The sequence below is a fragment of the Crocuta crocuta genome, unplaced genomic scaffold (genome assembly GCF_008692635.1).
Source record: "Crocuta crocuta isolate KB4526 unplaced genomic scaffold, BGI_CrCroc_1.0 scaffold334, whole genome shotgun sequence".
NCBI lineage: Eukaryota > Metazoa > Chordata > Mammalia > Carnivora > Hyaenidae > Crocuta > Crocuta crocuta.
The window spans coordinates 932,294-948,894 of record NW_027533260.1 but is presented as its reverse complement, the minus strand read 5'-3'; the positions used below and the strand labels follow the sequence as shown (position 1 = coordinate 948,894).

Below are 16,601 nucleotides of genomic sequence, written 5' to 3'. Positions count from 1 at the left end.
TCACGTTGCTGCCCGCCGTGACATAGAGGGCGGGGGTGGCGTCGCGGTCCGAGGAGACCTTGATGACCGGCGGATCCGGGCCGTCTGGGTGGAGGAATGGGTCGGAACCGGGAGGGCTGGGGTCACCCGGGACTCCGCCAGGACCCACGAGGTCGAGACCTCCAACAACCCCCTCCTCCCCAGGGAGTTGGGACCTCGAGCTCCCAGATCCCAGTCCCCGGCCGGAGGCATACCCAGACTCACAGAAGACGCTGACGTCGGCCGCAGCCTCCGCGTGGCCGAAGGGGCTGCGGACGCGACAAGTGTACCGGGCGTGGTCGCTGCGCACAGGGTGCCCGATGAGCAGCTGGTCGCCCTGTGTGCGTATCCGGGGTGGCTCCGCTCCCTCAGGGTCCGCTGCCTCCAGGGTGCGTCCGTCGCGGCTCCAGCTCAGCTCCCCGCGACCCGGCCCCCATCCCATGCAGCGCAGCCGGAGCTCGGCCGCGCCCTCCTCTACCTCGGGGGCCTCAGGCTGCACAGACAGCTGGGGTAGGGGCTCTGGGAGAAGGGGAGTGGGGCTCAGGACCGGTCCCTGGGCCCTCATCCCCTAGAGCCAGGACTCCAGGCCCCGGCCTCCCCACAGCCAGAACTTCCGGGCCCCAAGCCCAGGATTCCTCCTCCTCATAGACCCACGAAGTCTGAGTCCCCGCACTCTCCCCCTCCCTCCCCCCACCAATCTCTCTCCTCTCAAGAGACTCATGATTCCAAGCCCCCAGGAGTGTGACCCCCAGGCCCAATTGCTCTCAAGAACCCCTGCCTTGGGCCCCAGCCCCTATTATCCTTCCTCCCTCCAGCCCAGAAGTCCTCCCTCCCCTGTCCAGGGACCCCTTCCTCAGGGGAGAAAACAGGTCAGACAGCAGTGACCTGCCTGAAGGCCCGCACTCGGGACCTCAGTGCCCACTTACCATACACACCCACCGTGAACTCCCGAATCTGCTGGGAGACGCCAGCCCGGATGACCTCTGCAGTGTAGACCCCAGCATCCTCTAGCTGGGCAGAGGCAAGTTCCAGGCCCCCCTGGGCCTGGTCAAATCGCAAGCGGTCCCGGTAAGCAGGATCCAAGCTGATCAGGGGAGCCCCGGGCCCCAGGCCCCCAGCTGCAAGCACCCTGGAGCCTCGGCGCCAGACCACCAGGGCAGGCGGGCCAAGGCTGGGAAGCGGAACCAGAGGCAGCTGGATGGCGGTGCCCACTAGCACTGACAGAGGCCTCCCTACTTGCTGGGGGAAGCTTCCCACTGGATGGGCTACCGCAGTTACTTTGGATTCAGGGTTCTGGGCAGAAATTTCAAGATCCTGGTCCTCAGGGGAGAATTGTGAACCTGGGGTCGCAACTTCAGTATCCGGGACTTGAGCAGAAATGTTTGAAGCTGGGGCCTTAACCGAGAAGGAGGGCTCCGAGTCTTCAGCAGGAACTTGAGAACTGGGGATATCAGAAAATACTTCGGAACCAAGGCCCTCAGGGAAGGTAAGATCCAGGCTCAACTTCTGGCCCTCAGCAGAAACATGAGACCGGAAGGGCCTAGGCACCTCATTAAAATTCGAGGCCTCAGGAAACTGTCTGGGCTGAGGGATAGCAGCAGTGGTTCTGGAAGCTGGAGACTGATCTGGAAATTTCCAGCTGGGGGGTTTGGTGGAGGAGACTTTCGAACGTGGGTCCTGGGAAGAACTTTCTGAGTCCGAGGAGAAATTGGTTTGCTGAACTCCAGAAGAGGCCCTGTGGGCGAGGACCCCGGCTCCGGAGGCTGCAAGGAGAGGAGGGGAAGGCAGGGCATCGGGGGGCTGCCGAGAGAGGGGACTGGTGGGGAAGGGGCTGAGCAGGGGACTTACCCAGGAGCAGGAAGAGCAGCAGAGCCCGTGAGGTGTCCATGGTGTTGGCCGCTCCCGTGACGACACTGGAGCGAGACTCCAGGGCCAGCACCTGCCTCCCAGGTCGACAAGTCTGACAGGACTGGTAGCTTCCTGGGTGGGGAAGGAAGCCAGACCCAGAGGGAGGTGCCAGGGTTCCCCACCTGCACCCCTCACCCCCAATCCAGTGGCAGAGCCAGCCACCCCAGCCCACTGGTGCTCATCAGCTGGCCCCATTTGACTCCTGCACTCCCCACACGCAAGGTGAAGATGGCGAGAAAGGAGCCCCAGAGGAAACGTGGTGGTAGCAAACCTGTGGGGGAGGAAGCCAGGAAGACTTCTTGGAGGAGGGTGAGGTGACCCTGCAGAGCCCCACCTCTGATGGCTTTGGCCTCAGTTCAGGCTTTCTCCTCCTCAGCCTCTTGCCATGAGTCCACTCCATCCTGGCTGCAGCCTCAGAGACCTGCATTTGACCCTGCTCCAACTCTTCCCATGGCTCCCTGCTGCCCTCAGAACCGAGTCTCAATTGGCTCACTCCCACCCAGTCACCTCTCCAGAGACCCATAGCTGCCTCTCTGTCCCCCCCACCCCCACCCCGGGGCCTCAAATGCCCTGCATCCCATTAACCTCATCGTCTTCCCTGCAACACAACCCCCTTCCTGGGCTCTCCATCTCAAGTGCGGTTCCACCATCCATACAGAGGCTGGGGGGCTTCTTCCCTCCTCTCTCCCCTCCCCTCCTGCTCTGTCCCCTGAATCTCTCTGTCCCACCCATTTGTCTGGGTTCCCACTGGCCAGGCCTAGCACAGGCCCCATCCTCTCCCCCGACTCCTCCCTCCAGCCTCCAAGTCTGCCAGTGCCAGTCCGTGGATCCGCACATGGCCCCTCTCTCTGCCCCTGAGCCTCCCGCGGCTCCCCTGTGCCCTCAGGAGACATCCAGGGACGCTTCCAGACCCTGAGTGGCCCAGACCCACCTGCTCCGGCCACACCCTCCACCCTCTCACTCTTTGGATATCCTGCCATTCTTATGCCCCCATCTCTCCCCTCCCAGACTGGCAGGCCGCTTCCTCTGCCTGGAATGTTCTGTTCACTCCCTTGCCCCCCCACAACTTGTCCTGCAGCCTCACTTGATTAAGAATCATAACAATAATTACCACTTCTCCCGTGCCAGGAACCATGTGAAATGCTTCCCAGGCATTAACTGGCCGAACACTTCCCAACGCCCTGTGAGCTGGATGTCATTATCCTCATGTTATGCAGGCTAGGAGACAATGGCTCAGAGAGGTCAAGGGACCTGCAGAAGGTTGCACAGCCAGAGAGAGGAGCTGGGCTTTGGGCTCAGGGTGGTCAGACTACTCACTCCTTCAGAAAGCTATTACCCCACGGGGTGCCCGGGTGGCTCAGTCGGTTAAGCGTCCAATTTCGGCTCAGGTTATTTTACAGTTCGTGGGTTCGAGCCCTGCAACGGGCTCTGTGCTGACAATTCAGAGCCTGTAGCCTGTTTCAGATTCTGTGTCTCCCTCTCTGTCTCTACCCAACTCGTGCTCTGTCTCTCAAAAATAAATATACATACATACATACATACATAAAATATTTGGGGAAAAAAAGAACAAAAAGCAAGCAAGCTGCCACTCCATGCTGGGCTTAGGACCTCTGCTCAGCATCCAGTCCTCTGAGCTTATGCAGGGAGTTCTCACCGTGCTGATGGTAATGACAATGGCAATACTATACAGTGAGCACTTTCTGCGTGTCAGGTGTGCTTCTGGAGATGCTACATTAATTCCCTCAAAACCTCACGGGGGAAGTTTTGTCGCTTAAAGATGCCGGCAAATTCCTCCCTTATGGAGTGTACGTGCCCTCCGCGTGGACCCAGGTAGCCTCTGACTCGGCACAAGTGATCCCATGCCAGTATGCCTGGAGGCCCTGAGACGGGCATAATCCACTCAACTGCCACGGAACACTCCCTCCTGGAACCCAGCCGCCATGCGGGAAGAAGCTCGAGCAGCCCCACAGGGAGGAATCGCCCCATGGGGAGGAATCATGGCCCCTGGTGACGGCCAGCTCAAGCCCACAACCCTGGCCAGCATGCGGGCCACGCGACCAAGCCATCTGGGATGTCGATCCCGGGGCCCCACTTGAGGCCCCAGCTACGCCGCGTGGAGGAGGGGGGAGCTCTCCCGCCAAGCCCCACCCAGCTCTCAGATTTATGGCCAAAATAAATGATAGTGGGTTTAAGTCAGCGACTTTTGGGGTGGTTGTTATGCCTCATCAGCCAACCAGAAAACATGTATTATTGCTAATGCCACCTGAGGGAGGAGGAAATCTGGGTTTGGAGAGCAGGAACTTGCCAGTGCCTCAGGATCCAGACCCCAAGTCCTTAACCACTACACTAAGCTCTTCCTATTTGGGTCAGCCAGATGAGGAAAAGGAAACTCAGAGATACAGGTAACTCACTCAAGATCCCACAGCTGGGAAACGTGAGGGAGGGTCTGAAATCACCGAGTCTGGGGGCACCCAGGGCATGATCTCACAGTTCATGGGATGGAGCCGAATTGGGCTCTGCGCTGACAGCGTGGAGCCTGCTTGGGACTCTCTCCCTCCCTGCCCCTCTGTGCGCTCATGTGTGCGTGTTCTCTCTCTCTCTCAAAAATAAATAAATGAACTTTAAAAAATAAAATAACAAAATCAGAGTCTGACTCCAGGCCCCAGCGCTTCATCCCCACCTGAAGGGTTGTTTGTCTGTGTTCCCAAGCAGAACGAGAACTCCCTGCCTCCTTGTCTCCTGTGCTCTGAGTCTCAGCAGGGGACTGGCACCTGAAAGTCCTGGCAAAAACTCTGCAGTCTGACTCACCCCGCCCCTCGCTGGCATGTGTCTTTCAGGAAGTCAGCTAAGATGCTGTCTTCCAGGAAGTCTCTGACCCCACATTCCAGCTCAGTCGCCCCAGGTGGGCTCCCAAGGGGCGGTGTCACCTCTGCTTACAGCTGGCTCTGCCCACATCCATCCCCTCCTTTAACATGGAACCTTCTCAGGGACTGGATGCGACTCACCTGGGTCCCCCTGCGACATCCAGCACTGGGCCTGGCACGCAGGAGACTTAAGTAAATGTCTGTTGAATGAATCAAAGAACAGCTCTCCACGGAATGAGTGAACAGAGACAGTCGTCGAGAGGGTCATAGTTTTATTGCTGAGTTTCAGGGAAGGGCCTCAAATCCGCCCAGTCTCCCTCAGCTTGGCCACCAGGTCCTCCATGGTCTCCACCTTGACGCCGGCCGTCCGCTGGGGCGGGTCCTCCACACTAACCACCGAGAGCTTGGAGGTCAGGTCCACACCCAGGTCTCCGGGCTTGATGACCTCAATCTTCTTTTTCTTGGCTTTCTGCACAGGGGCAGCCACAGTTCACAGGGCTGCTGAAGCCGCTGCCACCCCCCCCCTCCCCCCCAGGGCCACGTCTACAGAACCAATCCCATTGCCCAAACTTATCAGGCCCTACCCACTACCCAGACACACGTGACCTGTTACAGGGCCCAGTACAGATAACTTTGTTGGCAGGCATGTACTGGGAAGCCCTTCTACTGAGGGTCTCCTGCTAGCTGCCAACCTTCTGGCAGTAATAATAGCTCAATGGATTCTTGGCCGAGCTGACCCACTGAACCTACCCTTCTGAGATGACCCTCTGAACTCTCCCTGCTGGCTGAGATAACTCACTGAACCCATCCTATTGGCTGAGATGATCCACTGTACCCTTCCTATTGGCTGAGATAACTCACTGTACCCTGGCGATTGGCTGAGATGATGCCCTTCCTATTGGCTGAGATGCCATACTAAACTCTCCCTATTGGCTAAAATGACCCAATGAACCCATCCTACAAGCCATGATGAACGTGAACTCTTCATTTCAGCAGGGTGATGATCCCTTCCTTTGTATGAGAAGTCCCTGGGCCCACAATGCGCTCACCCATCCCTGGGCCCGCAATGCACTCATCCACTCCTGGGCCCTCAGCGACCCCTCTGCTAAGCACTCACCATGATGTTGGGCAACGTGGCATAGCGAGGTTCGTTGAGCCGCAGGTCGGCGGTCACCACGGCAGGCAGCTTCAGGCGCAGGGTCTCCAGGCCCCCATCAATCTCCCGCTCCACTTTCACTTTGTCCCCTTCCAGTGTCACCTGGGAGGCGAAAGTGCCCTGGGGAGATGGGAGGGTGGGTGGAGTTAACTCACGGCGGGCACAGAGCCTTGTGAGTGCACGCACAGGTGCACAGGTGAGCAAATGAATGAGAGAACAGAAGAGAGAGTCCCACAAGGTAACCTGTAGACATCAAGTTCATAAACAGGAGGAAGCCACAGAAAGGGAATCTCAAAAATCTAAGGGAGGGTACCTGTACTTTCACTGGGAGCCAATGTGTAGGTCTTAATGACCTGAACCTGCCAGTTAGGTTCCTACCTATTATTAACCTACCTTAATAATGATGAACACGTATTGAGTGTAAACAACTTATAAGCACTAAGTCATCAGGCCCTCACTGGAACTCTATAAGGTAAATGCTATTATCCCCACTTTACAGATGAGGAAAATTGAGGCAGAGGGATGCTAAAAAATGTGCTCACTCTCACCCAAGGGCTGGCAGTCTGGCTCTAGGCTCCATGTCATGCTCCCACTACCCACCATTCGGTCCCCAGGAGCTCCCTGCCAGGCGCCTCTGCTGGGCTAACAACAGCCTCACATGCTCACCTTGACCCCAGAAACATCCGCTGGGACTCCATCTTCTTTGCTCAGCGCCCACACTCTCACCTAGGCCCATCTTGTGCCTCAGTCCTGAATCGGCATTTCCTGATGCACCTATACCCTCTTTGTCTAACCAACCTGCTTATTCACTGGACAAACCTTTCAAGTCTTAGCTGGGATGCCCCGTCACTCCTAGTCTCATCCGAGCGCCCCACGAGCCAGCCCTGGGGATACACAGCGATCATGACCAACAAGGCCCCCGGCTTTCGTGGGCATTTATCCCGGCCGGGAAGACGGCTGGGAACCAAATAACCGGTGGCCAAGTAATAACGGTAATCACTGGACTCACGTGTCTTCCGAGCACGTGAAATGTGGCTCGTGCGATTGAGGGATGGAATTTTTCATCTTACTTATTTTTTAAAACGTGTTTGTTTGTTTAGAGAGCATGTGCATGCACGCAAGCAGGGGAGGGACAGAAGGAGGAGAGAGAGATTCCCAAGCAGGCTGTCAGCACATATGGGCACCTGGGTGGCTCAGTTGGTTAAGCGAATGACTTCGGCTCAGGTCTGATCTCACCTTTCATGGGTTCAAGCCCCACATCAGGCTCTGTGCTGACAGCTCGGGGCCTGGAGCCTGCTTCGGATTCTATGTCTCCCTCTCTCCCTGACACTCCCCCACTTGCACTCTGTCTCTCTCTGTCTCTCTCTCAAAAACAAATAAACATGAAGGAAAAAAAAAAAAGATACTCCATGCCATCACTGGAAAACTTTTAAATCTGTTTGGAAGAACTTCGGGTGTGTGAATCTATGCTTTCAACTGTGAATTTTAGGAGTCTAAATTAAGTATTTGATGGAAATTCAGCATCTGAACGGAGATGTGCTGTAGATAATAAATCCACACCGGAGGGGCGCCTGGGTGGCTCAGTCGAGTAAATGTCCAACTCTTGACTTCGGCTCAGGTCATGATCTCACGGACTGTGAGTTCAAGCCCCATCTCGGGCTCTGTACTGACAGCAGAGCATGCTTGGCATTCTCTCTGTCTTCCTCTCTCTCTGTCCCTCCCTCACTCACACCCTCTCTCTCTCACAATATACATAAACTTAAAAAAATAAATAAAATAAAATAAAATAAAATCCACACTGAGTTCTGAAGATGCCATACAAAAAGAAAAACAAAAAAAGAATGTGAAATAGCTCAGGAGTTTTTATACTGATTATATGTTGAGATGATAATATTTTAGATGTGTTAGGTTAAATAAAATATTAGTGCAATTCATTTTGCCTGATTCTTTTTACTTCTTTAATCTGGCTGTGAAAAATTCTAAATTACCTAGGTGGCTTGCTTCTCTATTGGACTGGCAGCGGCAGAGAGTGGGGGAACTGAGGAGGGAGCATGCGGATTTCATACAGGGATGGGTAAGGGAGGCCTCTCTAAAGAGGTAATGGCTGAGCACAGAACCAAAGGAGAGAGTGGGAAAGTCATGAGGCAATCTGAGGGAACCACATTCTAGGTTGAGCAAGTGCAAAGGCCCTGAGGCAGGGATGAGTCTGGTGTAGTTAGAGAGTGACAGGGCTGAAAGCAGAGCACCAGAGGCCCGGATGAGGCCTTGTGTCCTGGCTGTGCACTTCTCCTTCCTGCAGGAGGGCCATCTTTACACATGTCATCCCCCAGAAGGGCAGGGACAAGGGTGGCCCTGTTCTGAGCCCCGGGCCCGGCCCCCAAAGGCACTCCCCATCCAACCTCACCTGTGGCCAGTCTAGAAATCCAGCGGTCATTTGCCCCGTCTGGTTACAGTCATCATCGATGGCCTGAGTGGAGAGAGAGAGAAGAGTGTATGACAAGGGGTCTTTTCACACACCATGTGGGCCTTTGGCAAGTATTTTCCAAACATGCAGTCTCTGTCACAGCTATTCAACTCTGCCACGGTAGTACACGAGCAGCCACAGGCAGAAATGTGCCTGTGTAAAGCAACAAGGGTGGTGGTGTTCCAATAAAACTTTATTTATAAAATCAGCGGTGGCCATGGGCCATAGTTTGCTGCTTCCTGGACTAGAAGGATCCCCATCCCCTCGCTTGGGCCTGGTGAGAGGCCGTCACCTGTCCAGGGGCACACAAGGACACCCAGCGTCCCCACCCAGTGCCAAATCTCTGCCACCAGTATAACTCACAGAAGCCTCCCATGAGCCAGGCCCTGGGCCAGCCACACTGGGGAACTGAATGAGTAGGATCGGGGCCAATGAGAACTATCCCCTGACCCTAGTGATTGGTTCAGGGATTGGTACTTGACTCAAGCTGGACCAATGAAGAGTCAGCTCTGGAAGTATTCCCGGAGCCCCTGGGAAAGAGGCTCTTTTGTTTCTGCTGACGTTGCTAGGCTCCTGGGATGTGAGCCTGGAGATGCAGAGAGTAAAAACAAGATAGAGGAGCAGAGCCCAGAGTTGACATGTGACCCTGGATCAAGCCATGCCTGAAGCTTGCTTATATGGGCTAACAGTTCACTTTTTGGCTTCTGCCAGTTTGAGTTTGACCCTGCCACCTACAGCAAAGACTGTCCTGACCAGTTGATCCTGTATCTTCCCAGTTGGAGGCCCTGGCCCCAGAAACTGTCGCTGACAATCAGGGCAGGCAGGACATGAATCTGCGACCCACCAGAGAACGGAGGGGGCATCGAGAGGCCATGATGCCAGCCCCAGTGTCCTGGGGAGCTGGCGAGAGACCTGGGTCCCCAGAGCCTTGAACCCTACCCAGACTGTGCCTTTATGGCCCGTTCTCTCGCTAAGCCCCCTGCCTCAGCTTACTGACTTGTATCTCTCTTGTTTTCCACTGTCTGACTTGTACAGGGCTGGGCAGGGCGCCCAACAACCGATATAGACTCATCAGCCTCCGCCTCTCCCCAGGGACCGATCCAGCCTGCTGGGATCCCTGTCTTTTCCCACCAGGGCCCTGGCTCTATCTCTGAGTCTCCCAGGCCATCCGGGTGCCCCATCTGATCCCTCAGTCTCTGACATTCTTTGTCAGCCTCCGTGTCCCTAAGCTCCTGCCCCTAGATCTCTCCCCTCCCACTGCTCTCTGTCTGGGGCTCTTCTGAAGATCCTCTGCCCCTCCCTCGGGTGAGGCCACAAATGTCTGCCTCAAATGGGAGGGTGTGGGCAGGCTACCTAAAGGAAGGTTGTCGCCTGCCCAGTCTCCAAAGGGAACAGCTGAGCCAGACTCACGCCTGCCTCAGGCGCGGTGCACGCTCAAGGTTAGCCCCAAGCTCCTCCCTAAACCCCTGGCCTCCAGTCTCTCCCCTTCCAGCCTATTCCTCACAGCCTCAGTTCTTCCAGAACTTTCCTCTCTGTCCCTCCCAGCCAGACCCCAGCACTGCCTTTACCTCCTCTCTGCACCCACTCACTCCCTACAGCTCAAGCGCTGCCCCTCCAGCCACAAGTCTCTCTGTTCTGTCCCATCAAGCCTCCCTCTCCCCCACACAGACCCCCAGGGCTCCGACCTTAAGCCCATAGGACCCTCCCCCCCAGGCACCCTGCTCACCCTGCTCAAACTTCGCCCAGCCTGGTCCCCTGCAGCCTCAGTTCCTGCCCCCCTGCCCCCCAGTCCTGAGCAGGGATGTGAACGAGGGGGTGGGGGGAGGGGCAGGCGCACTTACCTGCTTGCCCAGCAGCACCAGGTCCACCTTCTCCTTCTCCGCCAGCTTGGCCAGGACGCGGGCCACCTGCAGGGGACCCAGGCGATCTGCCTCGGCAGCTGGCACCTCCACGTGGATGCCCCGGTCGGCGCCCATGGCCAGAGCAGTGCGGATGGTCTCCTGCCAGGAGAAGGGACTCCACTTGGCTTGCAGCCCCAAGGGGTAGCCAGGAGCCTAGTCTCATTCCCTCCTCCCTGAGACCCGGGACTCAGGGTCCCGGCCCCCTCTCCCACCTGGCACTGGGCAGGCCCGCAGCTGACAGCGATGACCTCTTTCACGAGCTTCTTCTCCTTGAGCCGCACGGCCTCCTCCATGGCGATCTCACAGAAAGGGTTCATGGAGTGCTTCACGCCATCGGTGACCACGCCCGTCTTGTCAGGCTTTACGCGGATCTGCCCGGCCAGGAAGGGAAGGGTCAGGGTCAGGGTCAGGGGACGGCCGACAGGGAAAGGGGCAGGGCCTTGCCCAGGGTCCCACAGGCAGGTGGAGGGTCACCTTCTCATCGTGTCATTCGGACACATGCTAAGCACCGGGGACATCTGACATCTCGTCCTGCTCTGTCACGGCTCTGCTCCTTGGGCCTGAAAGCATGTTTCTCCAATTTTCGTTTACCATAACCCACGGGGAGAAATACATATCACCATTCTCCAGATATATTACAAATACATAACATATACTTGTAGATAAACATAAGTGCCACCACAATGTGAGGTTTACTGAACAATACTTACCCTTGCTTTGTACACCATACCGTGGCATTTTCTTTTAATTTTTGTTAATGTTTTATATTTGAGAGAGAGAGAGAGAGAGACAGCGTGTGAGTGGGGGAGGTGCAGAGAGAGGGAGACACAGAATCCGAAGCAGGCTCACAGGCTCACAGGCCATGAGATCATGACCTGAGCCATGATCTACACTATACTCATTCAGATTTACTATCAATCTTCTGTCCCCCAGAAGGTCAAGTCCCCGAAGACAGGGATTTCTGGCAGTGCTGTTCACGACTGTACTCGCAGGCCTAACGCGGCACGTGGCGTATTGCAGGCCCCTGCACAGGAAGAACCCGTCAGATGCACACGTGAGAACCTGCATTAGAACCGCTCAAACACTTGCAGGGGCGCCCGGGTGGCTCAGGTCATGATCTCACCGTTGGTCGCTTCAAGTCCCCCATCAGGCTCTGTGCTGACAGCTCAGAGCCTGGAGCCTGCTTTGGATTCTGTGTCTCCCTCTCTCTGCCCCTCTCTCGCTTGTGCTTGGTCTCTGTTTCTCTCTCAAAAATAAATAGAAACATAAAAAAAATAAGGGGCGCCTGGGTGGCTCAGTTGGTTAAGCGTCCGACTTCAGCTCAGGTCATGATCTTGCAGTTGGTGGGTTCAAGACCCGCATCGGGTTCTGTGCTGGCAGCTCAGAGCCTGGAGCCTGTTTCAGATTCTGTGTCTCCCTCTCTCTCTGCCCCTCCCTCACTCATGTTCTGTCTCTATCTCAAAAATAAACTATAAAAGGGGCGCCTGGNAGCCTGCTCTTGCACCAAGCTCCCGGCTCCCAGGCGGGAGGGGATGAGAGCTCTCTAGCACCCGCACTGGGGAACGTGCCCACTCATCTTCTCCACGGGAGACCTTTTAGCCCAGAGAGGACCTGAAGCTTCAAGAGCACTGTTTAGATAAATTATATAAATCAGGAAACAATGGTTGGTCTGAAAATTCAATGCTAGTCTGTTTTTTTTCCAAATTATTTTAAATATTGAGGTTTTATAAATCAAAGGAGATGAGTCAGCATGAAGCTTCCAGTCTGTCTCTTAAAGACGCAACAAAATATTAACCTTCAACAGAGACAGCCATGACCCGGGGCGCCTGGGTGGCTCAGTCAGTTAAGCATCCAACTTCGGCTCAGGTCTTGATCTCACGGTTTGTGGGTTCAAGCCCCGCATCCGGCTCTGTGCTGACAGCTCAGAGCCTGGAGCCTGTTTTGGATTCTGTATCTCCCTCTCTCTCTGACCCTCCCCTGTTCATGCTGCCTCTCTCTCTCGCTCTCTCTCCCTCAGAAATAAATAAAACATTAAAAAAAGAAAAGAAAAGAAACAGCCATGATCTCCAGGAGGCATCGATCGGCCCCAAGGGCTTTACGTGTATTAACTCATGTACTGTCCTAACAGCCTAGGAGGTCAGTCACTGCCATCACTACCACTATTGTACAGATGGGGCCACCGAAGCACAGAGAGGTCAAGGGCCTTGCCCAGGACCACACTGCAAGGAAGCGGCAGGACCAGGGGCCTAACTCCAAGTCTGACCTGGGAATCATAAGACTCGCCAAGATGCCCAATGGGCCCTCAAGAGGTAGGAGAGCCGGTCCTACTATCCGTGGCCCATGACTCGGGAGCAGGTGTTTATAAAGTGACTTCTGAAAGCTGACCCTGAACTCTTGACACAGCTCAGGGACTTCTCTGTGGTTCTGCCCCCTAGTTTTGTCCATCAAGCAAGTCGCTCTGGGGCTTTGGGCAGAGCACAGAGCACGCAGGACACAGAGCGACCAGGACAGCCAAGGCCACACAGGGAGGTGGTGGCCAGAGCGTGACGCCCGCAACCAACGACCAGGCAGTGGCCAGGGCTCTGAGACCCTTCCACGGAGACAGCCTCTGGGGCAGGCATCCTCACGGAGGTGACACGTGAGCCCTGAAAGAAGAGGAGGTGACGGCCATCCCGAGAACGGAAGGAACAGGAGGAAGGGGAAAATGCCATGTGCTCCCTGAACGGAGGAACATGTGACTGAGGAACACGTGCCTGGCTAGGGTGAGGCCCAGAGATGGAAACAGGTTTTCTGGGGCCTGAAGTTTCCGTCCTTTGGAAGATCGTCTTTCAGAAAATGCAGCCGGGGTGCCTGGGGGGCTCAGTCGGTTGAGTGTCTGACTCCGGTTCGGGTTATGATCTCACCGTTTGTGAGTTCGAGCCCCACATCGGGCTCGCTGCTGTCAGCACGGAGCCTGCTTTAGCTCCTCTGTCCATTTCTCTCTCTGCCCCACTCCGCTGTGCTCTCTCTCTCAAAAATAAATAAGGCATTTAAAAAATAAATAAATGTTGGGGCACCTGGGTGGCTCAGTCGGTTAAACCTCGAACTTTGGCTCAGGCCATGATCTCACAGCTCATGAATTCAAGCCCCACGTTGAGCTCAATGCTGACAGCTTGAAGCCTGGAGACTGCTTTGGATTCTGTGTCTCCCCGCCCCTCTCTCTCTGTCCCTCCCCTGCTCGTGCTTTCCTCTCTCTCTCTCAAAAATAAATAAACATTAAAAAAATTAAAAATAAGAAAAAGAAAATAAATAAATAAAAAGAAAATGCATACCAAATCATGAATGCAAAACTGACTCAGCCTCTCCCCAGGCCTTGAAAGCAACTCTGGAGGGTACAGCCTCATCGGCCTCAGGGAAAGCATAGCCCTGGCCAGAACTGAGGGCTACTGGGTTGCCAGATGCCTACTGATGAATGGCCTAGACACACGGTCACAGACGTGCACACGGACACAAACGGAGCAGAGCATCTGTTTCTGAACAAATGACTAAATGAACTCGCGTTACTAGTATTACCAATAATACTCACTGTGTGCTCCCCATACTTACCATGAGCCAGGCACTGGTTTTTTTTTTCTTTTTTTTTTAACGTGTATTTATTTTTGAGAGAGAGACAAACACACACAGAGCGCAAGGGGCGAGGGAGGCGCAGAGAGAGTGGGGGGGACACAGAATCGGAAGCAGGCTCCAGGCTCTGAGCTGTCAGCACAGAGCCAGACGCAGGCTCGAACCCACAAATCGTGAGATCATGACCTGAGCCAAAGTTAGACTTTCAACCCAGGCGCCCCATAGCCAGGCACTGTTCTAAGGGCTTATTCAATCTCCACTGCCACCCAACTCAGGAGGTATTGTTGTTATCCTCGTCGTAGGGAGGAGGAAAATAAGGCTCAGAGTAGTTAAGCAGCTCCCCAAAGGTCACACAGCAGGCCTGGAGTTGGCTCTGAACAATTCTGGTAATGTAATCAATGTCTAAGACAGCAGTGTCTACATCAGACAGACCCTGCTCCCCACCCTGGAACTGGAATTCTGGAAGGAGAGACAGACACTAAAGGGAGCAATCAGTAAATGAGACGAGCTTACAAAGAGATAAGAGTATGGGTGAAATTACAGCAAGGGAGGGGACAGGGACAATGGGGGCTGCAGCTTTAAGTCGGCGTCCAGGGCCGGCCTCCCGGAGTAGGTGACATGAGAGCCAAGACTGGAAGCAGGTGAATAGGCCAGGCTGGGAACAGAGTGTGTAAGACCTGGCATCCACCCGATCTGGGGGAGCCGTGGGTGGGGGGGAGGGACACCTGGGTGAACAGAGGATCCCAGTTCAGTGTGGGAGCAGAGCTGAGAGAGGCAAGCCCAGGAGGCTGCAGGAGTGTCCAAGGACACATCAAGGAGCATGAGGGGGATGGGGCAGGGGGGCTTCCTGGAGGAAGGGATACCGGAGAATCACTAAACGCTAATGTGATTGACAGGTCAGCAACAGGCAGGACAAGGGAGGTAGAAGAAGTAGGCCTGGAGAGGGGCGCCTGGGTGGCTCAGTCGGTTAAGCGTCCGACTTTGGCTCAGGTCATGATCTCACGGTTCGTGGGTTCGAGCCCCACGTCGGGCTCTGTGCTGACAGCTCGCTCAGAGCCTGGAGCCTGCTTCACATTCTGTGTCTCCCTCTCTCTCTGACCCTCCCCTGCTCACACTGTCTCTGTCTCTCTCTCTCAGAAATAAATAAAAACATTAAAAAAAAAAAAAAAGTAGAGCTGGAGAGGGAAGGGTGCCCAGGCAGAAGGCACAGCGGGGACAAAGGTCCAAGCCAAGAAGGGGCCCAGCCTGTCAGGGTCATTAATCCAACAGGATTAATGATAATACTGAGCGGCTACTGAAAGCACTAATGGGTTAGTCTCTGTCAAGGACTTGGAGCCCTGCGCCTCTGGAGTAATCACTCACTAAACATTAGCAGTTATGATCACTGAAGTTTCCATGCCAAGTCCGGTTGCCGAGACCTCCTCCTCACCCCACTCCCTAGGCTGGCAGGGAGCCCTGGCTTCATGCACCCTGTGGCCTCTGGCAAGCTAAGCCCTATGTTGGGCAATGCTAGGGACACAGAGGTGGAATCCCAGTGTGATGGTGGGGACACACATGGATGAGCAGTCACCACCTTCAATCTGCTTTAAGCCAAGTAATAGGAGACATGGCCTGAGAGGCTGTGTCTGATTCACCTCTGTCCAGACCAGCTTCTCTCAGGGGGCAAGCCAGGCCCTCAGAGACGCTGCCCTCCTTTCCCCCCAAGCCCTCTGATGAAGAATGTGAGTCATTCCACCAGCTTAATCAAACAGGATTCCATCTGCAGCAAACACTTCTCTCTCCCTTCCTAGAGGAGCCTCCTCGTTCACCCTGCAGCTCTGTAGGGTAAAACACAAGTTTTTGGGTTCCCACAGCGCCCTGTACTGGAATAATCAAGAGTGTGTGCAATGCAGCCTAGAGGTTAAAGTGTGGCTTGTGTGCAAAGCACTAGTTGGATTGAGGAGTCAGACAGACCTGGAGCGGAAATCTCAGCTCTATCCCATCCCCGCTGAGTGACCTGTCTGTGCCTCAGTTTCTCCATGTGTTAAATAGGGGCCATGACACCTCCAGCAGGTAAGAAATAGAGTAGGTAACTTGCATTGCACACGATTATTAAGACAGTAGGTCCAGAACTCGAGAAAAGGGAATGGGGTCAAGACCCCAGAGGGGCCGGGTCTGAATGAAGAGAGATCTGAAGTCTGAACTTCACAGTCCTTGATCTTTGCCCTCAAGTGTGACTTTAACGTTTGGGGGAAGAGCAGCAGAGATCAGAGTTACCAGAAGACCTCCCATACAGTGACCCCGGAAGCACACGGCCGCGGGGTTCGGGGAGGTTGGGGGGGGCCCGGTCACCTTCACAGCGAAGTCGATGACCCTCTTGACAGCCACGAGCGCACGCAGCTCCGCCATCTTTCAGCCTCTGCCAGCTGCCCGGTCAGTTGGCTCACTCTGCGTCCAGATCCAGACCGCTCGCCGCCCCGCCCCCCCGCTCCTCTCTGCGCCTGCGCCCCATGCCGCCAGCCAGTCAACCGCTTTGGTGCCCGCCTCCGCCCCGACAGAGGACCAATCGGAGGCCCAGAAGGGAAGAAGGTGTGGCAAGAGGATTCGGACCAATAGGGAACGAATTTCGGACAAAGAGGCGGGACCCGAGGGCAAAGGAAACGGACCCAGAGAAGGGGGCGTGGCCGGGAACTAGGGGAAAGGTCGTG

General features: G+C 55.3%; 2 protein-coding genes across 2 annotated transcripts in view; both read right to left on the bottom strand.

Annotated features, from left to right (window-relative positions):
* The window catches only part of VSIG10L (V-set and immunoglobulin domain containing 10 like), an 8,289-nt gene extending 6,347 nt beyond the window's left edge, over nucleotides 1-1,942 (bottom strand). The window contains exons 1-4 of the mRNA XM_077747217.1: nucleotides 1,867-1,942; nucleotides 945-1,781; nucleotides 244-537; nucleotides 1-84 (exon numbers count right to left, since the gene is read on the bottom strand). The exon at nucleotides 1-84 is cut by the window's left edge and continues 153 nt beyond it. Of these exons, the coding sequence (XP_077603343.1) occupies nucleotides 1-84; nucleotides 244-537; nucleotides 945-1,781; nucleotides 1,867-1,906 (1,255 nt within the window). The 5' untranslated portion in view covers nucleotides 1,907-1,942. The remainder of the gene's footprint in view (nucleotides 85-243; nucleotides 538-944; nucleotides 1,782-1,866) is intronic.
* A 3,103-nt stretch (nucleotides 1,943-5,045) lies between these two features.
* Nucleotides 5,046-16,371, bottom strand: ETFB (electron transfer flavoprotein subunit beta). The gene is made up of 6 exons (XM_077747394.1): nucleotides 16,246-16,371; nucleotides 10,524-10,682; nucleotides 10,252-10,410; nucleotides 8,351-8,413; nucleotides 5,908-6,066; nucleotides 5,046-5,259 (listed from the first exon to the last, which is right to left on the bottom strand). Exons 1-6 carry the CDS (start codon nucleotides 16,300-16,302, stop codon nucleotides 5,089-5,091), a joined length of 768 nt encoding a protein of 255 aa, XP_077603520.1. The 5' UTR covers nucleotides 16,303-16,371; the 3' UTR covers nucleotides 5,046-5,088.
* Nucleotides 16,372-16,601: the final 230 nt, after the last annotated feature.

Coding starts and splice junctions, on each gene's coding strand:
- ETFB (XM_077747394.1), bottom strand. CDS start 16,302: ATGGCGGAGCTGCGTGCGCTCGTGGCTGTCAAGAGGGTCATCGACTTC. Junction 8,414..10,251: donor TGGTGCTGCTGGGCAAGCAG/GTAAGTGCGCCT, acceptor CTCTCCACTCAG/GCCATCGATGATGACTGTAA. Junction 5,260..5,907: donor CCACGTTGCCCAACATCATG/GTGAGTGCTTAG, acceptor GCCCCTGTGCAG/AAAGCCAAGAAAAAGAAGAT.